At 47.3% G+C, this 21188-nt stretch overlaps 1 protein-coding gene across 1 annotated transcript; it reads left to right on the plus strand.

Moving 5' to 3' along the window:
* Positions 1–912: 912 nt before the first annotated feature.
* SOAT2 (sterol O-acyltransferase 2) lies at positions 913–10992 on the plus strand. Its single transcript, XM_040234240.1, has 15 exons — positions 913–1110; positions 1558–1613; positions 2130–2266; positions 2614–2673; positions 3023–3130; positions 4808–5084; positions 5512–5581; positions 6165–6249; positions 6737–6782; positions 6992–7121; positions 7719–7816; positions 8922–9020; positions 9536–9671; positions 10191–10336; positions 10541–10992. Exons 1-15 carry the CDS (start codon positions 990–992, stop codon positions 10589–10591), a joined length of 1620 nt encoding a protein of 539 aa, XP_040090174.1. The 5' UTR covers positions 913–989; the 3' UTR covers positions 10592–10992.
* The last annotated feature ends 10196 nt before the right edge of the window (positions 10993–21188 follow it).

Consider the following 21188-nt stretch of genomic DNA (forward strand, 5'->3'; position numbering starts at 1 on the left):
TTTGACACAAAGGGAGAGGAAGGATTAATAGTTAATCCCCACCAGGAGCTCAATGAAGAGAAACTCAAGGCACTTACCCTTCTGTTACTTCATATTAAAAAGGAAAGGGAATTAGTATTTATTGTGCTCTTGCCATGGACCATGCCCTGGACCATGTGCTTTTACCTGGACTACCTTATTTTGTGCTTACCTTGTGAGATAGGGACTTTTGAACCTGTTTTTCAGAGGAGGAAACTTTAGCTTAACTTATTTGGGTCCTTTGCCTGAAATTTCACAGCCAGCAAATGATCACAGGAAGATTGAAATCTGGTTCTTCCATACATGATAATGCTGGGCATCCCCAGGTGCTGAATAAGTTTTTGCTTTGTCTCCTTTCTGCTTACCTGCTCACTCAAGCAGGTGTTAGTAAGAGCTGTTGTCCAGAGCCCCCACCCGCCAGCTCCCCGGAGGGACCACAGCCCTGAAGTTGTCATAGGTACCCACCTCACAGAATAGTAGTCACGTGCACACAAAGCTGTGTTGACAAGGTTCTTTCACACACCTTATGGTCTCAGGGAGCTGAGTGCCCTGATACCTGAAGATGTTGCTGACTCCTCCCCAACCTTCAGCCTACTGAGCAGGTGAAGCAACCATACCAGGTGATAAGCCTCAGAGGGGCAAAGTCCCCCTCCCCATGACGTGTATGGGTGCAGAGCCCCCATTCCTGTGGGAGAGAGCTGGGCATCTGGATGGTGGCCGGAGGTGTTTGTTGGTGGGGGTGGGGTGGAGTAGGGGAATGTCCTGTGACAGCCAGCAAAGCAGAGCCTGTAGCTGAGATGGTGCTGCCTTCTGGATGGGGATAGGGGATCGAACAACCTATAACCCCTCCTCCTGAAAGGACTTTAGTCTTTGATGCTGTCAGAGGTACCGAGATAAGCGCTCAGCCAGGCAAGCTTGCAGGAAGGGAGAAAACACTGATCAGCCGCCACTGCCCGGTCAAGACTCACATCATGGAGCCAAGGGCGGCCCAAGTGCGGAGGAGAGAAAGGCTAGGAAGACAGCAGGAGGACTGGCCGTCCAGAGAAGGGGAACTCCGCTCTGGGGGTGCAGAACGCCCAGGTGGCGTCGGAGGTGGGGATGCGCTGGCGAGAGGGGGCTCCTGCTATCTACCTTCAATCCTTCCTGCTGTCCTGGGAGGCCAGTAAAGGCAGACCCCAGCCTCTGCCTCCTAACTCCCCAGCTGGGGAAGTAAGGAGAAATGGGCTATTCAGTGACTTGCCTTGTCTTTCTGACTCTTTTTCACCCCAGTCGGTGATTAGAGTAGCTTCTTGTTCCCTGGGTACCCTGTTTCCAGTAATGTCATCAGGCTCCCTGCTTGCCAGTGGCCTGCTCACCCCTGCAAAAATGCCCTCCTTCTGATTACCCCCACCCCTCTCACCCTCCCTACCCTGGCCATGATACTAGATATTGACTTGTTGTGTGTGGGGGAGGCTGTTGAGCACACAGAAAGCAAACTTGCTGGACAGAGAAAGCCTCTGGGTCTGCACTAGACAGCCAAACCCTAACTACTTTTCCTAGGAAACGCAGAGGTGCACAGAGGCCCAGATTTGGTGCAATGGACCCAGCATATGCAGGTGAGGGATGTCAGAGGTCAAACGGACAGGTCCGGGAGTAGAGGGAGGAAAGGATGAGGACTGGTTTACTGATAAAGACAATTTGTTCGTGGGTTCAAACCTCTCAGATCAGGGTAGAGCTAAGGGTTAAGACGGAGGAGTTTGAAGCACAGGCCATCAGGGGAGGGGCCCAAAGTCAGCCAGTAAACAGTCTTCTGTTAGCAGGACTGGAGGTCAGGAGAGGAAAGGCTGGGGTCAGGGAGAAAAGAGTAGGATCAGAGAGGACGAGGTGGTTGGGGGTCAGATCCAGAGACTGAAAGTGTCTTTCCCGGATCCTCACGGCTGCCCTGGGAAACCAGAAGGAGTTAAATTGCGGGTAGGGGGGACCTCTGAGCAGGAGCCATGCTTGTTCTTCTGTCCATCCTGGGCCCTTAGCAGTGTGCCTGGCATGGAGGGAGCCTCGGGAAGTGTTTGGTGAATGGGAGGAAGGCTGACTGGGTGGAGGGACCGTGCACTCTGCCCTGCTTTGTCCTGCAGGCTGTCAAGACACAGTTGCTGGAGCAAGCCCAGGGCCAGCTGATGGAGCTGCTGGATCAGGCCATGTGGGAGGCCGTTCAAGCTTACCCACCGCAAGACAGACCAGTGCTCTCCGTCCCTCCAGACTCCTTGCACAAGTAAGAGTCTCAGGAACCAGGGGCTGGGGAGCGGCTATGTAGCCTCCTCCATCATAAGGACTGTGAGCCACAGATGCTATCTCCCGTGCCCTTTTCCAGCATGGATGTAACTTTGACTTCAGTCTTCCCTCTTCTTCCCTTATCGCCTCTGTCTTCCTGACATTGACTACTGGGCTTTGCTCTCCATTGGCCATGACATTGTCACCTCTTCCTGCCTGCTGGCCCTAACCCTGACTTTCCCCTACTACTGCCCTTGGCTCCCAAGTAGTGACCTCCTGCAAAGCCCTATGTTCTGCTTATAGCCTTCTTCCTTTGGTTCCTAACCCAGAACAACTGTCTCAATTCAGGACCCGGGAGCCATCCCTGGGGAAACGAAAAGTTTTCATCATCCGCAAGTCGCTGCTTGAGTAAGTCAGGGGTGAGGCCAGGGGATGGGAAAAAAAGAAAGAGCTTTGTCTGGGGGTCCAGGACACCTCATTTGTCATCCTCAGGCTCTAGGTGGTTTGGGAGAGGACGTGGAGATGGTTTCTAAGGTTCTGTTTCTCTATTTGCCCTGGGCGTAATCATGGAAGAAAGGCCACCAGGATGAGAGTTGTCTGGGCTGGAAAGGGCTTTGGACAGAAGTCCCAGCCGTACCACAGCCTGTCACTTCAAGCTCCCAGTCACTAGACCCCATCCCCACTGTGCACAGTGCCTGCCCTGGTCTGCACCACCTCAAGGACTCTCCCACTGACATTCAGGGCCCTGTCCTTCCAGCGAGCTGATGGAGGTGCCACACTTCCGCACCATCTACCATATGTTTGTCGCCGGCCTGTGTGTCTTCATCATCAGCACCCTGGCCATCGACCTCATTGATGAGGGCAGGTAGGCACCCCTCCCTCTCAGAGGCCCACAGACCAGATCAGACTGCCTGGGCTCCTGGAATTCCACCCGCCACTGGGGCCCCATAGAGCAGGTCCATTCTATTATTAGACACACATCAACATTGCTTCCAACCACCTTCCTACCCCCAAAGCCCTCTTAGATTTCTCTGCTCAGCCTTGGATGGCCTTTGGCCTGTTTACCCAGGATCAGTCCCCTGGGGACACTAGGCCCCCACTCACCTCCTCTGGAACCCTTGTCCTGAGGCAGACATGCATGTATATGCACTCGTAAGTGTGGTTCCCACCTCACTGCTCTCACGCACTCCATTCCAAGACAGTCCTGTTCAGCTCAAGCAACCTCCATTGAGTCCCCTAAGTACCAGCCCTGGGGCCCAGAGGACAGGCCATGCCCGTCTGCGAGGCATTCCCAGTCTTGTGGGGAAGACAGATGTATGCACACAAGAGCCCAGATTTCTCATTCCAGAGAGGGAATGAGCCTCAGGGGACTGTGGACCCTTAGGGGTTTGGATTTGCATGATCCCGCCTCACCCTCCAGATAGCTTGCTGCTGCTGCTAAGTCGCTTCAGTCGCTTCCGACTCTGTGCGACCCCAGAGACGGCAGCCCACCAGGCTCCCCAGTCCCTGGGATTCTCCGGGCAAGAACACTGGAGTGGGTTGCCATTTCCTTCTCCAATGCATGAAAGGGAAAAGTGAAAGGGAAGTCGCTCAGTCGTGTCCGACTCTTCCCTAGATAGCTTAGGAAGCAGTAAAAGGAAAAGGACCAAAGATTTGCAGGTTCAGCAACAGCACTTCCTTTTGATAAAATTGTTGTCAGTCCTTAAAATTAAGGATCAAATCTCAGTAAATTTTCAAATATATGCAGAGCGACTCCTCCACCATCCCCTCTATCCCAGACTGCTCCCCAGAGGTAACATATTTAACAGTTGTAAGAGTTTCTCTCCAGGGCATTTTCCATGTGTCCACTTCCAGATGTAAGAACCAAGGGGATGTATTGCGGTGGGGGGGCGGGGGGGGAAGGGGGGGTGCTTACATTATTAAGATACTTACGGTACATTTTGTTTCCTTTACACTCCCTAAAGACCCACCTTAGAGATCTTTCCATGTTGCTCCATTGATTTTAATGGCTGCAAAGTCTGAAAGTGCCAGCTTTTGATCTTTTAGTTCTTTACTAATGGACCTATAAATCGCTTCTAATTTGCCATTACAAGCCGTGCTCTCCTTTTTGGCCACACTGTGTGGCTTACTGGATCTTAGTTCCCCAAACCAGGGATTGAAGCTGAGCCACCGCAGTGAAAGCACAGAGTTCTGACCACTGGATCTCCAGGGATTTCCCAAACTATATACATAATATATGTTTTATAGATATATAATTTTATACCTATATATAATATTGATAATTTTATTTATTTACTTTTGGCCGTGCTGGGTCTTCTTTGCTGCCTCTAGTTGTGGAGGGCAGGGGCTACTCTGGTTGTGGTGCGAGGGCTTCTCATTGCAGTGGCTTCTCTTGCTGCAGAGCTCGGGCTCAAGGGCCCGAGAGCTTCAGTGGTTGCGGCAGGTGGGCTCAGGAGTTTGTCTTCCAAGAGCTCTGACTACAGAGGAAGGGAACAGGGGTGGGCCTCACGCTTGTCTACTTTGTCGCCTTCCCCACTCCCAGGCTGATGATGGAGTTTGATCTACTGACCTTCAGCTTCGGACAGCTGCCCTTGGCTCTGGTGACGTGGGTCCCCATGTTCCTGTCCACTCTGCTGGTGCCCTACCAGGCCCTGCGGCTGTGGGAGAGGCCCCAGTCTGGAGGGGCCTGGACCCTGGGGGTGGGCCTGGGCTGCTTGCTGCTGGCTGCCCACACCGTGGTGCTCGGCATCCTTCCGGTCCACGTGGCAGTGGAGTATCAGCTCCCGCCAGCCTCCCGCTGTGTCCTAGTCTTTGAGCAGGTAGGTGATGGGCGGGACCAAAGGTGGGGTGGAGCCCCTGGGAGAGAGGGCTTTGGATACTGTATTGGTGGGGGTGGAGCTAATTATCAGGGGCAGAGTCCTCTGTGAGATATTTGAGCCAACCAGCAGTCTCCAAAGAAATGTAAACAAATGGACACGGCTATGCAAATATAATCATATAATCAAAGGGAGTTGGCTGGCTAGAGGCTCTGCCCTTTCTGGTACTCCTTTACCCTAGATTCATCACAGCAGCCGTCGTCTGCGTTAGGCTATAAGAGTGTCCAACAAAAAGATAAAAGTATGGGCTTTGACCATACAAAGTTTACAATCTGCCTGCCCCTCTCCCTGTGTAAACGTGAGCACAGAGAGGTTAAGTGATCTGTGCAAAGTCCCACAGCACCTTAACCTCTTTTCTATTCCACCTCAGGTCAGGCTCCTGATGAAAAGCTACTCCTTCCTGAGAGAGACAGTACCTGGGATACTTAGGGCCAGAGGAGGTGAGGCCTTCAGCGGGCGCTGCTGTGAACTCAGTCCTCTTGGTTGGTTGAATGAAGCCAGCAGGTGCAAGAGCCTCATAAAAGCTCCAACTTTCTAAGCCCATCTTGCCCACAGGGCACACCTCCAGCCGCCAACTGGGCTCTCTGGGCCTTAGCCAATCGGTGTTCTCTTAGGTCCCACTTCTGAGAAGGCTGCTCTACTGCCCAGGACTTCTGGCTCATCCTTATTTAGACCCAGGGTATGAGAGCCTTATATGAGAAAGTCAAACCAGAAAGAGAGAGAATCGGATGGTGGGACTTGTGGTTGCCAAACGAAGCTCTGGCCCCCGTCGGTCTTGTGCCAGAAAAGGGAGGAGGTACCTGGAACAGAAGCAAAAGGGGGCTGTTAAAAAGCAGGTTAACTCCTGCCCAGCTTCACCTTCTCCCCGCACCTTCAGATCCCATATCCAGCTGCTGACCCACCCCGCACTTCTATACTCTCCAGCTCTATTCACCAGTTCCACTGCCCTTCCCTGGCACCCCACCCACCTGTGTCCTCTCTCCCTTCCCTCTTCATTGACAGCCCCCTCTTACTCCTCCTCAGGTGAGGGGATCCGGGCCCCCAGTTTCTCCAGCTACCTCTATTTCCTCTTCTGCCCCACACTCATCTATAGGGAAACTTACCCCAGGTAAGAGCCTGCACCCCCTTCCCCACATGCCCAGGCCCACTGGGGACCCAACCCTTCTACTCTCCTCTGCCCGAGGTGTTTAGTCTCAATCCAGACACTGGCCACTTTCTCAGGAAGCACCTCACAATAAAGATGGGAATAAGGGACAGATACATTACCCCTTCTTCTTGCCCCAGCGCATGGCGATGCCAGGGTGACTGACTGTCCTGGTTTGCCCAGGACCGCCCCAGTTTTAGCACTGAAATTCCTATGTCCTGGGAAACCCCTCAGTCTGGAGCAAACTTAGTGGACGCTTAAGCTAAAATTCCACTTGTCATCTTTGTTAAGGAAGATCCAAAGTGTTCTAGATCCCCACCTCCCCAGGTAATCCTCCCAGGCCTGAGCAATTGAGGGAGCTGTGGATAGTGGGCCCCGGATGCTATGCCTGCAGGGAGGAACAAGCCAAAACAATGAGAAACATACTGTCTCCATTCCATTGCTGCAACAGGACACCCAACGTCAGGTGGAGTTATGTGGCCAAGAACTTTGCCCAGGTCAGCAGACAGAGTCGAAGCGTGGACTACCTGTGACTCATGGGGGCTGAGGGGGCATTTCTGGGCACGAAGCAGGGGAGGCCCGGGAAGAGGTCAAAGGGTTGTGCAAAGAGAAGGGAAGCAGATGCTGGGCCAGAGTCCAATTCCAGAGGAAGAGGGCAGTTGCCAGTGACTCCTCTCAAAGTTATGTGTCCTCTGCCCCTCTCCAGGCCCTGGGCTGCGTGCTCTACGCCTGTTTCATCCTGGGCCGCCTCTGTGTTCCTGTCTTTGCCAACATGAGCCAGGAGCCTTTCAGCACCCGTGCCCTGGTGCTCTCCATCATGCATGCCACCTTGCCAGGTATCCCCACTGGAGGCAGAGCTGCAGAAGGCTGCACCCTGGAGAAGGCTTAGCAGGGAACTCCTCTCTCCTCTCACTCTTAGTTTCAACACCTTCTCCCTCTGGTATCTGCCCGCTCCTATGGTTGCTCATTGTCAGAGTCTCACTGCAGATTGGGGCTTCCCTGGTGGCTGCCTGCCAGTGCAGCAGACACAAGTTCGATCCCTCGGTCGAAAAGAACCCCTGGAGAAGGACATAGCAACCTACTCCAGTATTCTTGCCTGGAGAATTCCATGGATAGAGGAGCCTGGCGGGCTACAGTCCATGTGGTCGCAAAGAGTTGAACACAACTTAGCAACTAAAAGCAGCGACACTTCAGATTGCCGTCCTCTCCCCAGCCTCTCCCAACATGCAGAGGTTTTAACATTCATATCGATGTTCCAACATCAGGCATGGGCTTCATAAGCAAATGGATTGAATGAATGAATGCGCAAATTAGTGAATGGTTAATAAGTGATTGGTAGGTTGCTGGGTGAGGGCTTCCTGGGAGGACCCTAGAGGTTCATGGGGGACCAGGGAGACTAGTCTGACTTGCAGCCCCTTGTCTTCACTTCCCAGGCATTTTTATGCTGCTGCTCATCTTCTTTGCCTTCCTTCACTGTTGGCTCAACGCCTTCGCGGAGATGCTACGATTTGGAGACAGAATGTTCTATCGGGTGGGGCCTGGACCTGGGCTACCTGGGAGCTGGATGCAGGGAGAGCTAGGGAAGGATGTAGGGGAGGATGGTGGCTATGTTGGTTCTCACATTGTTACCAAACCAGGTGCATTTGCCCAATTCTCACCAAGTCAAACACTGAGATACTGAGATTTACAGCAGAGAAACGGTTTCTTCAACAAGGCAGCCAAGTAAGGAGAAGTGAGAACAAACTCAGATTTGCTTCCCCAAAGGCCAAGGGCTTGAGATATTTACAGGATAAAGAATCAAGGAGATCTTAGGCTTGGGAAAAGTGATTGGAGGTAGAGAAAAGGTGAGGTAATCAGTGTTCTGCACAGGCGTATCTGAGTTATATGCTTCTTCATGGGATGCATGTTAAAGAATGGAGGCACTTGGCAAGATCGGAGAGTGGAGTTTTTGGCTCTCTGATGTCAAAAAGTCATTCATCCAACAGCTTTACAGGCCCAGTTTTAGGGTCGGTGGTCCTAGCCAGTCTTAGCCCACTTGAACTAGACAGGAGCCAACTTCAAGTTCCTGGAAAATGTATGCCTGCTGTTGCTATAGTGACCCATACATCAGAGGTGTTATCTGTACCGGGATGGTTAAGGAGTCAAAAAAAAAAAAAAGGCTTTGTCAGTGAAGGCAGGTTACAGCAGAAGAATTTTTAACAAACTGTTCCCTTACCTGCTATTCTGTAAGACAAGCTCAAGAATTTCTGTTAGTCACCAGTTTCTGTTAATCCCAAGGGGCATGATTCCATCTCAGCTGTGCTGGCAGTCTCCCACAGTGAGAAATGTGCTCCTCTGGGTATGCTTATAATGTCACCCGTCCACCTCCTGACCAGCCAGGGCTCGTTGCTTTTGTGGGGATGGTACTTTGGAATCTTCTTCTCCTGAGGGTAGAGAGGGAGGGCAGGGGCCCCAGGGCCTGAGGAGGGAGTTAGGGGGATGCTTGCTGTCTCTCTCCTGCCGGAAGCCAACCCTTGCAGAGAGCATGGATGGACGGGGAGTGGGGAGCAGGGAGGGGCAGCTGGGAACTGGGCAGAGCCGGGGGCCCTGATGCTCACCTCCTCCCCCGTCCTGACCCCATCCCACCCCGCCCCCAGGACTGGTGGAACTCAACATCCTTCTCCAACTACTATCGCACATGGAACGTGGTGGTCCATGACTGGCTGTACAGCTACGTGTATCAAGATGGGCTTTGGGTACGGGCTCAGCTCCCACAGTTAATAGAACCTCTCTGGGACAGCCTCTCTTTCCCTTTCTCTGCACATTCCATTTTTTCTAGACCTAAGGGCCCCTTTGACTTTCACCTTCCTCATTCTACCTAACCCAGTGGGCAGAAAGAAAGTCCTTCTTATGATCTGACTTCCTTCCTTCCTTGTCCTCAACTATATCCTCCACAGGGCATGTCTCCCCTCCTTAGCCTTCTAAGGAACATGCATATAGCAATTTTCAATTACCAAGAATTTTCCCACACTGTATAATCTGCACTGGAAGCCTGAGAAGTAAGTATTATTATATCCCCCTTTTGAAAGTGGCCTCTAAGGCCCAATAGACTAATATAATGCTTTTAAGTAAGACATGTCAGCCTTTATGATCCCAAAGCCCATATTCTTTCCACCGTACTACATACCCTCTGGCTTCCTTAAGGAGGGGGTTCTTTGCTGAGGGGTGCTTAGGGAGACTCACTCTACCCTCCTCCCCCGAACCCTGCCAGCTCCTTGGTGGCCGGGCCCGAGGCGCGGCCATGCTGGGCGTGTTCTTGGTCTCAGCAGTGGTCCATGAGTACATCTTCTGCTTCGTGCTGGGATTCTTCTACCCCGTCATGCTGTTGCTCTTCCTTGTGTTTGGAGGTGAGCTTGGCCTCTGTATGCCCCTGTAGGGACATCCCGAGGGAAGAGTCCTGGAGATTCCAGACTGATGGGAGAGGCCACGTACCCAAGACAGAAGGGGGGTGTGCATGCCTCCTGGGGGAAGGCATAGTGCTGTCTGTGAGCATTGTGGGGGCAGGGGACTTGGAAGCTGGGAAGGGGGTAGCATTGGGAGGCAGCACAGGGGTATCCTGGAGGGGGGTACAGTGGGAAAACACTTCTGGCTGGAGTGGAGCATCTGAGCAGGGCACACATAGAGGGAGACAAAGGGGAGAAAACTGGTGTGGGTTGGGAGGTTCAGTAAGGGAGCCAGGATAGTGAAGTGTAAACTGAGGAATCCTGAGGAATGCCTGAGACCTCCGTGGGTGCCTGGAGTTGGGCTCAAGATCTTCCTCAGTGTTCCTGTTCCAACTCTCCCCTGTGCCCTGAGATAAGAAGGCAGCCAGGAAGATAAATTACAAGTGTCTGGAGCTGAGGTGACCACATTTCCTCCTGCATCAGGGCCACTGAACTTCACGATGCACGACCGGCGCACGGGCCCAGCGTGGAACGTGCTCATGTGGACCTTGCTCTTCCTGGGCCAGGGCATCCAAGTCAGCCTGTACTGCCAGGAGTGGTATGCACGGCGCCACTGCCCCCTGCCCCAGGTAAGCGGCCGTGACCCCCCCCCCCGCCTGCTCAGCTCCTCACCCAGGAGGACACGCCTCCTCTCCCCAGCAGCCAGCCCCCTATTGCTGCCCCATTCAACAGTCATGGTCAGGGGCCAGGGCCTGGTTTGGGGATGATGGGTTCCTGTGTCTTAGATGCATAGGGTAGGGATCTTATTCACAACTCACTTTTCTCTGGCACAGACAACCTTCTGGGGGCTGGTGACACCTCGATCTTGGTCCTGCCATACCTAAATGCTAGAGTACTATCACTGCGCAGATGACACCACCAAGTTCTTCTCTGCCTGCAAAGTCTGGGACCAGGGCTCCTCTCTGCATTCTCAGACCGAGCTCTGAGTCAAGGGGACCTGCCATGCCTGACCCCACCAAGGAACTCCAGGGACTGAGATCTGTGGACCTGTGAGCATAGACTCAGAATGGTGATGACTCTTGAGCCCCCATCCTTGTGGACTGGGCAGAGGGCCCCCTCTCACTCCATGGCTGTTCAGACTGGCAGAGACACGAAGGATCTTACAGATTTGGTGAATGTGGCTTGACTTAAAGCAAGCTGAAGTATCAAGGTCTGAGAAGGATTTGTTTCTTTGTACTCTTTCCAATACAATAATAAACTGTATGTATCACTTTTTATTCATTCATTCATTCATTTGTTGAAGACCCACTTTTTTGGCCATGCCACATAGCATGTGGGTTCTTAGTTCCCCGACCAGGGATCCAACCCATACTCCTTGCATTGGAAGCACAGAGTCTTAACCACCAGACCACCAAGGAAGTCCCTTGAAGACCCACTTTTAAAAACTTTTTACAGATGAAGTATAAGTTGATTTACAATATTGTGTTAATGTTTGCTGTACAACAAAGTGACTTCTTTTGATATATGTGTTTGTGTGTGTGTGTGTGTGCTCCAAACTCAAATTATATTCTTTTCATTGGGGTTTATCCCAGGACTTTGAGTATAGTTCCCTGTGTTATATAGCAGTAACTTGTTTATTCATTCTATATATAATAGTTCACATCTCCTAATCCCAAACTCCCAGTCACAAGTCTGTTCTCTATGTGAAGACCCATTTTTAAAAAAACTTTTCTTTTATACTGGAGTATAGCCTATTGTGATAGTTTCAGGTGGACAGCAAAGCAACTCGGCTATACATGTACATGTATCCAACTCCCCTCCCATCTAAGGTTGCTGGATAGCATTGAGCAGAGTTCTCTGTAATAGGTTCTTGTTGGTTATCCATCTTAAATATAGCATTGTGTACATGGTGACCAAACCAGTCAATTCTAAAGGAAATCAACCCTGAATATGCATTGGATGGACTAATGCTAAAGCTAAAGCTCCAATACTTTGGTCACCTGATGTAAAGAGCCAACTCACTGGAAAAGACCCTGATGCTGGGAAAAATTGAGGGCAGAAGAAAGAGGTAACAGAGGATGAGATGGTTGGATGGCATCATCAACTCAATGGACATGAGTTTGAGCAAACTCCAGGAGATAGTGAAAGACAGGGAAGCCTGGAGCGCTGCCGTCCATGGGGTCAGAAAGAGTCACACACGACTTAGCAACTGAACAGCATGTTGATGACCCGCTTTTGACAGGCATGACTGAAGAGTGTGCCTGCACAGGCAGGACTTTTGTGATGGGAGGGGCCAAGGGGCTGAGTGACATCCTCCCTTATCTTTTCTATGCCACCCCAATCTGCCCAAAACTCAAATCACTCCTCCTTCTACCTCTACTCCTTCAGATCACATTTCCACAACCCTTTAATCCTGCTAATCCTGGCAATCTCCAGCACGTTTTCAGAGAGCACATAGGGGGCCTCCTTTCCTTCAGAGGACTCAGGAGAAGACCCTGCTATACAGACCTTAGCCAGATCTTTTAACTTCATGAGCTTCAGCTTCCACACTTATAAAATGGACATTTAGGGAGTTCCTTGGTAGTCTGATGGTTAGGGTTTGATGCTTTCACTGCTGTGATTTTCATTGCATTTGACTTTGCAATTGTAGTTCAATTTCTTAACTTTCTATTGTGTTCCATTTATTTATTTGGTCTTTCTTTACACCAGCACCACACTTTCACGATTACTGTAGCTTTATAATGTCTTGAAAACACGTAGTGTAAGTCATTCAACCTTCTTCTTTTTCAGTCATTTTGCCTATTTGAAGTCCTTTGAATTTTCATTATAAACTTTAGAATCGGCTTGTAAGTTTCTTTTAAAAAAAGAAAGAAAAGTCTGCTGGGATTTTGATTGGAATTACACAATATAGCTGTACACCAGTTTGGATAAAATTGACATCGTAATAAAATTAAGTCTTCCCATCCATTGATATACTATATCTCTCCATTTATTGAGGTCTTCTCTAGTTTATGGCAGTAACATTTTGTAGCTTTTGGTGCACAGGATTTGCACATTTTGTCAGAATCTCCCCTAAGTATTTCATATGCTTTAATGATATTTTTAATTACAATTTCTGATTGTTAGTTGCTAGTATAGTGAAGTCAGCCCTCTTTTTTGGCTGCCCTGGGTCTTCATCGTTGAGCATGGGCTTTCTCTAGTTCCAGTGAGCAGGGGCTACTCTCCAATTGTGGTGCGAGGGCTTCTCATTGCAGTGGCTTCTCTTGTTGTGGGACACAGGCTTTAGGGCGTGCCGGCTCAGTAGCTGTGGCATAGGGGCTTAGTTACCCCCCCAGGGTGTGGGAATCTAAACTCCCCGACTAGAGGTCAAATCTGTGTCCCCTGCCTTGGCAGGTGGATTCTTAACCACTGGACCACCAGGGAAGTCCCAATCAACTGATTTTTGTGTATTGTCCTTGTATCTTTAAACCTTGTTAAATGTACTAATTATTTCTAGGAGTTGCTTACTTTTGAAGACTCCAAAGGATTTTCAACAGAGATGGTCATGTCATCAGCAAATAAAGATAATTTTATTTCTTCCTTTCCAATGTTAATGCCTTTTATTTCTTTTTCTTGCCTTATTGCACTACCTACAACCTCCAGTGTTGGAAAGAAGTAATGATAGTAGACATCTTTGCCTTGATCTCAGGGAGAAGCACTCAGATTTTCACATTAATGTTAGCTGTAGGTTTTTCATGGATGCCCTTTATGAAGTTTAGAAAGTTCCTTTCTGTTTCTAGTTTGCTAAGAGTTTTTCTTTTTCCTTTTTTTCTTACCAGAAATGGATGTTTAGGAAATTCCTCGGCAGTCCAGTAGTTAGGACTCAGTGCTTTCACTGCTGTGGGCTCAGGTTCAATCCCTGGTCAGGGAACCAGGATTCTGCAAGCCATGTGTCATGGCCAAAATATAAAATAAAAATAAATGGATGTTTAATTTTGTCAAATGCTTTTTCTGCATCTACTGAGATGATTATATTTTTTCCTTTTTAAAACTTTCAGTATGTAAATTACACTGAGTTAACATTCTGGAATAAATCCTACTTAGTGATGTTACATTTTTAAATGTGTCATTTGTTTATATTTACTAAATTTTAAAAATAATTTTTGCATCTCTGTTCTCAAGGGCTCAGTTCAGTTCAGTTTAGTCACTCAGTCATGTCCAACTCTTTGTGACCCCATGAATCACAGCACGCCAGGCCTCCCTGTCCATCACCAACTCCCGGACTCCACCCAAACCCATGTCCATCAAGTCGGTGATGCCATCCAGCCATCTCATCCTCTGCCATCCCCTTCTCCTCCTGCCCCCAATCCCTCCCAGCATCAGGGTCTTTTCCAGTGAGTCAGCTCTTTGCATGAGGTGGCCAAAGTATTGGAGTTTCAGCTTCAATATCAGTCCTTCCAATGAACACCCAGGACTGATCTCCTTTAGGATGGACTGGTTGGATCTCCTTGCAGTCCAAGGGACTCTCAAGAGTCTTCTCCAACACCACAGTTCAAAAGCATCAATTCTTTGGCTCTCAGCTTTCTTCACAGTCCAACTCTCACATCCATACATGACCACTGGAAAAACCATAGCCTTGACTAGACAGACTTTTGTTGGCAAAGTAATGTCTCTCCTTTTTAATAGGCTGTCTAGGTTGGTCATAACTTTCCTTCCAAGGAGTAAGCATCTTTTAATTTCATGGCTGCAAGAATTGATGCTTTTGAACTGTGGTGCTGGAGAAGACTCTTGAGAGTCCCTTGGACTGCAAGGAGATCCAACCAGTCCATCCTAAAGGAGATCAGTCCTGGGTGTTCATTGGAAGGACTGATGCTGAGGCTGAAACTCCAATACTTTGGCCACCTCATGCAAAGAGTTGACTGATTGGAAAAGACTCTGAGCTGGGAGGGATTGGGGGCAGGAGGAGAAGGGGATGACAGAGGATGAGATGGCTGGATGGCATCACCGACTTGACGGACATGGGTTTGGGTGAACTCTGGGAGTTGGTGATGGACAGGGAGGCCTGGTGTGCTGTGATTCATGGGGTCACAAAGAGTCAGACACGACTGAGTGACTGAACTGAACTGAATCACCATCTGCAGTGATTTTGGAGCCCAGAAAAAAAAGTCAGCCATTGTTTCCACTGTTTCCCCGTCTATTTCTCATGAAGTGATGGAACCGGATGCCATGATCTTCGTTTTCTGAATGTTGAGCTTTAAGCCAACTTTTTCACTCTCCTTTTTCATTTTCATCAAGAGGCTCTTTGGTTCTTCACTTTCTGCCATAAGGGTGGTGTCATCTGCATATCTGAGGTTATTGATATTTCTCCCAGCAATCTTGATTCCAGCTTGTGCTTCCTCCAGCCCAGTGTTTCTCATGATGTACTCTGCATAGAAGTTAAATAAGCAGAGTGACAATATACAGCCTTGACGTACTCCTTTTCCTATTTGGAACCAGTCTGTTGTTCCATGTCCAGTTCTAACTGTTGCTTCCTGGCCTGCATACTGGTATTCCCATCTCTTTCAGAATTTTCCACAGTTTATTGTGATCCACACAGTCAAAGGCTTTGGCTTAGTCAATAAAGCAGAAATAGACGTTTTTCTGGAATTCTTTCTTTTTCGATGATCCAGCGGATGTTGGCAATTTGATCTCTGGTTCCTCTGCCTTTTCTAAAACCAGCTTGAACATCTGGAAGTTCACAGTTCATGTATTGCTGAAGTCTGGCTTGGAGAATTTTAAGCATTACTTTGTGAGATGAATGCAATTGTGCAGTATTTTGAGCATTCTTTGGCATTGCCTTTCTTTGGGATTGGAATGAAAACTGACCTTTTCCAGTCCTGTGGTCACTGCTGAGTTTTCCAAATTTGCTGGCATATTGAGTGCAGCACTTTCACAGCATCATCTTTCAGGATTTGAAATAGTTCAACTGAAATTCCATCACCTCCACTAGCTTTTTTTGTAGCTATTGATCTGTAATTTTCTTGTAACTCCTTTAATTTGATATGAGTGCAATTCTGGCCTCAGAATTAGTTGGGAAATACTCCCTTCACTGATTTTCTGAGTTTGTGTAGAAGTGCCATTTAAAAAAATTAAATGTATGGTAGAGTTCAGCAGTAAAGCCACCTGAGACCAGAGTATTCTTTGGAAAAAGGTTTTCAAAATTCAAGTTCTTAAATATATTTAGGGTTTTTCAGGCTACCTATTTCCTCTTACCTGAGCTCTAGTAGTTTGTGACTTCCAAGGAAATTGCCCATTTCATCTGTATTGTCAAATTTATGGGCAAGATTCAGGACTTTCCTGGTGGTCCAGTGGTTAAGAATCTGCCATGCAATTCAGAGGACACCAGTTCGATCCCTGGTCAGGAAACAAAGATCTCAGGTGCTGCAGGGCAACTACGTCAGTATGCCGAAACTACCAAGCCTGCGTGCTCCAAGCCCGCACACTACAACTAGAGAGCCTGTGGGCCACAAGGAAGGTCCCAAGTGCTGCAACTAAATTTATGAGCAAAATTTTATTCGTAATATTCCTTCATCCTTTTCCACGTCTGTAACATTTGTGGTTACGTTCGTTCTCGCATTTATTATCTTTCTTTTTTTTAATTTGGCCAAGCCAAGTGGCATGCAGGCATGCAGGGTCTCCCCACCAGGGATCGAACCCATGCCCCCTGCATTGGGAGCATGGAGCCTTGACTAGTGGACCACCAGGAAAGTTCTTTCATTTCTGATATTGGTAATTGTGTGTTCTCTCTTTTTTTTTCCTTGATAATGTATGACTTCAGTTTATCAATTTTATTCATCTTCACACAAAAAAACCACTTTCTGGGTGCAGTGAGTTTCTCCATTGTTTTTCTGTTTCCAGCTTCACTGATTTCTGCTATGATCTTTTTTAACTCCCCTGTTTCTTACTTTGGGCTTAATTTTCTCTTCTTCTTTCCAATTATCTTAAGGCAAAAGCTGAGGTCTTCGAAATCTTTTTTTCTGTATAATATAGGTGTTTGGTGTGTAAATTTCTCTCCAAGCAGTGCTTTAAGTACCTCCCACAAATCTGGATATGTTTCATTCAGTTCAAAATTATTGATACTTCATATTTTCAGTTTTCATCTTTGGTCTGTGGGTGGTTTTGAAGTATGTGCCTTCGTTTCCTAATATTTAGGGGACTTTCCAGATATCTGTTTCATTTTTTTAGTGTATCTTAATGTTGATTTATTTTGGCTGTGCTGGGTCTTTGTTGCTGCATGCAGGCTATGTCTAGTCTCTTTGCACTGGCTTCTCTTGCCGCGGAGCACAGGCTCCAGGGTGTGCAGGCTTCAGTAGTCGTGGTTCATGGGCTCAGCAGCCCTGGTGTACGGGCTTAGTCATTCCGTGGCATGTGGGATCTTCCCAGACCAGGGATCAAACCCACTGCCCCCACATTGCAAGGCAGATTCTTAACCACTGTACCACCAGGGGAGTCCCTCTGTTTTATATTTCTAATTTAAATCATTTTGATCAGAGAACATGCTTTGTTTGATTGGCATTGTTTTAAACTTACTGAGACTTGTTTTACTGTCCAGAATGCGGTCGACCTTGTAAATGTCTAGTGGGCACTTGGAAACAATATGTTGTTGGGTGGAGTATCTATAAATATAAATTAGGTCAAATTATTTATTGGTATTGTTCAATTTTCTATGTCCTTACTGACTTTTTAAATGTTCTATCAATTACTAAAAGAGAGATGATAAAACAATTGTGCTTGCTAAGTCTCTTCAGTCGTGTCCGACTCTGTGCGACCCCGTAGACGGCAGCCCACCAGGCTCCCCTGTCCCTGGGATTCTCCAGGCAAGAAAACAATTGTGGATTTTTATATTTGGTTTTAGTTTCACATATTTTTGAAGCTCTTTTAAAAGTAATTTTTAAATTGTTACACAATTTTTAAAGGTTACTTTCCATTTACAGTTATTATGAAACATTGGCTGTATTCCTCATGTTGTACAGTCCATCCTTGAGCATACCTTACACCCGAGAGTCTGTGCCTCCCACTCCCCCACCCCTACCCTGACTCTCCACCTTCACTGGTAACTGCTATTAATTGTTGTATCTGTGAGTCTGAGAAGCTCTTTTTGAAAGGGCATAAACATTAGGTTATGCCCTTTTAATGAACTGACCTCTTTATTATTATAAAATAGCTGTTTTTATCCCTTGTAAAATACTTGGCTTTGAAATCTATTTCATCTAATATTATTCTAATCACACTGCCTTTCTTCCAATTAGTGTTAGCATGCTATATCTTCTTCCATCGTTCTATTTTTTTCATCATTCTATTTTTAATGTGTTTCTTTAAAACAGGTTTCTTGTAAGTAGAATATAGTTGGGTCTTGCTTTTTTAATCACATGTAATAATATTTGCCTTTAAATTGCAATGCTTAAACCATTTACATTCATTTTATTATTATCTACTTATTTATGGTTGCCCTGGGTCTTCGCTGCTGCCTGTGGGCTTTCTGCAGTTGCGGTGCGCAGGCCTCTCACTGCCGTGGTTTCTCTTGTTGCGGAGCACAGGCTCCAGTGAGCATGAGCTTAGTCGTTGCGGCACACGGGCTTTACTTGCTTCACGGCAGGTGGAATCTTCCCAGACTAGGCACTGAACCTATGTTCCCTCATTGGCAGGCTAATTCCTACCCACTGTACCATCAGGGAAGTCCTTAAACAATTTACACTTAATATGATTACCATCTTTCTGTTGTTTTCTATCTGTCCCATCTGTTCTTTGGAGAAGGCGATGGCACCCCACTCCAGTACGCTTGCCTGGAAAATCCTATGGATGGAGGAGGCTGGTGGGCTGCAGTCCATGGGGTCGCGAAGAGGCAGACACGACTGAGCGACTTCACTTTCACTTTTCACTTTCATGCATTGGAGAAGGAAATGGCAACCCACTCCAGTGTTCTTGCCTGAAGAATCCCAGGGACAGCGGAGCCTGGTGGGCTGCCGTCTGTGGGGTCCCACAGAGTCGGACATGACTGAAACGACTTAGCAGCAGCAGCAAGCAGGCCTCATTCAGGGTCTTCATTCTCCTACCAGTAATCGAACCTGAGCCCCCTGCAGGGCAAGCATGAAGTTCTGGCCACTGGACCACCAGGGAAGTCCCAGATTTTATTATATTTTATTGTTCTTCAACCTTTCTGTGTTTTTGCTGTTTTGAGCAAGTTGTTATTCATTCCATTTCCTCTCCTTCCTTGCTATTTTGAAAGTTCTATTAATACTATACTTCTCCATTCCTTTGACAGTAATCTTCCTTTCCAGCACTGATAATCAAATATGTATTTCTTTACCATTATTTGAAAATATACTCATTATTTCTTTCATTAATGTGTTTTATTTTCTGTCACTTTCACCTCAGTAAAAGAGACCTTTAGAATTCTTTTACTTACCTCTTTCACTCTGCTTCTGATTCCTAGGTTTTGCTGAAATAGTGTATTTATGGTTCTAGATATAATTAGCTGCCTATCAGTCTCCATAAACATTTAACAGTATAATATTTTACCAGATTTGTTGCTCACTCTGTATTCTTTCTCCTTTTCAACTTCCCCTATCTTGACTTCTCTGTTCTCTATCCAAAATTTTCTTGAGTATTTTCCTCAGGTGAGAAATGGAATTGATATACCCTCTGAATCCTTTACACCTCCATGTATCTTTCTTTTGTACGAACAGTTGAATTCTTCCTCAGCTGTGGTATGAGATTTCAGGGTAGCCATCCTGGAATATACCAGTATATATCAGTATATATGCACTGTTAGATTTCAGTGCTTCAGATGAAAAGTTCTGTATCAATCTGATTCTTTTTGCTTTGTAGATAACTTGTTCTTTCTGTCTAGATACTCGAAAATGTCTTTCTTTAATCTTGGAATTCAGGAGTTCCAAGCGTAGATGTCTCCGTTCTCTTTTTGTGTCTTCCTGGGTGCCCTTTCAGTCCGTAAGTCAGAACTTTCTTCGGGTCAGCAAAATATCCTATTTTTAAATTATTGCCTCTCCTTCTTTTATGCCTTTTTTTTTTTTTTTTTTTTTTGGAACTAATATACTTGAATGTTAGGATTACTGGGTCTATTCTCCAAGTCTCATATTTTCCTCATTATTTCCATTTCTTTGTATTATTTGCTCTGTGCTTTGAAATATTTTTCCACTTGTTCTGCCAAGCCACTAATCTGAGTCCCGGCGGTGAACAGACTTCTTTCTTTCAATAAATATGCTGATTCTTGTTGTTGTTGTTGAAAATAATAGTTTTAGTTTCAGAAAGTACATTTTTAGTACACTCCTTGAATCTTTTTAGCTGCTCCTAATATTTCCTTGAGTTGTCACATACCTCTTCAGTGGTTCCTGTGCTGTCTGGTGGGCCAGATCGGCTGTAATGATCTCATTCCTGCAGGGCCAAGGCCTTCTGAGTCATCTCTTACAGTATGCCCACCGACCTGACCTCTGCTCCAGGGCTCTCCAGAGCGGCTCTCCAGGCTCCTGCGTGGTGAGAATGAGGAAACTCCCCACCTGTCTCCACACCAGGCCTTCAGACTAATGCCAAGTCCAAGCCTACACTTGCATACCCTGCCCACTAGCCCCAGCAGCAATATGGCTAAAAAGAGCAAAGTGTTCAGAGATGGGAGTAAAAAATTCTCTTAGAACGGTGGTTCTCAAATTCGAGCATGCATTAGAATCATCTCCAGGGCTTGAAATATGGATGGTTGAATCTTATCCCAGGAATTTCTGATTCATGTGGTCTGGGGTGGGGCTTAAGAATTTGCATTACTAACCAGTTCCCAGAGAACGCTATTACTGCTGATCCAGGAACCACAATGTGACAACCACTGTGTTAGAATATACCAATCCAAGCCCTCCTCCTTCATCTTCTTCAAAATGATACTGTTTTGGGGGGCAAGGAAAGTAATCCAGTTCCAGGGAGGTATCATCCCCTCATCTTATATTGGGTTCTCCCATTTGTTCTTAATACCGACACTTGTACACAGCTGGGCTCTATCCAGGCCACCTCCTCCACCAAGGTTACAAGTAAATTTAGTTAATTTCTGCTGACAGTTCCTTCCATCATATTTATGCACTGCATTTTATATGTCTCTTGGACACTTGAAGTGAAATGAAGTCGCTCAGTCGTGTCCTACCCTTCACGACCCCATGGACTGCAGCCCACCAGGCTCCTCCATCCATGGGATTTTCCAGGCAAGAGTACTGGAGTGGGCTGCCATTTCCTTCTCCAGGGATCTTCCCAATCCAGGGATTGAACCCGGGTCTCCTGCACTGCTTTACCGTCTGAGCCACCAGGGAAGCCCTCCTTGGACATTTATTTTGGAATGTGGACCATTTTAAAGTCTTTATTAAATTTGTTACAATATTGCTTCTGCTCTATGATTTGGTTTTCCACCTGCAAGGCATGTGGGATCTTAGCTCCCCGAGCAGGGATCAAACCTACAACCCTTGCACTGGA

This window comes from Oryx dammah, unplaced genomic scaffold, assembly GCF_014754425.2.
Source record: "Oryx dammah isolate SB20612 unplaced genomic scaffold, SCBI_Odam_1.1 HiC_scaffold_29, whole genome shotgun sequence".
In the NCBI taxonomy this organism is placed as follows: domain Eukaryota; kingdom Metazoa; phylum Chordata; class Mammalia; order Artiodactyla; family Bovidae; genus Oryx; species Oryx dammah.

Bases quoted from the DNA above. Each gene is read 5' to 3' on its own strand.
- SOAT2 (XM_040234240.1), top strand. From the start codon at position 990: ATGGAGCCAAGGGCGGCCCAAGTGCGGAGGAGAGAAAGGCTAGGAAGA. The intron at 6,250-6,736 runs GTAAGAGCCTGC...TTGCTGCAACAG, and splicing joins TATAGGGAAACTTACCCCAG to GACACCCAACGTCAGGTGGA. The intron at 10,337-10,540 runs GTAAGCGGCCGT...TCTCTGGCACAG, and splicing joins GCCACTGCCCCCTGCCCCAG to ACAACCTTCTGGGGGCTGGT.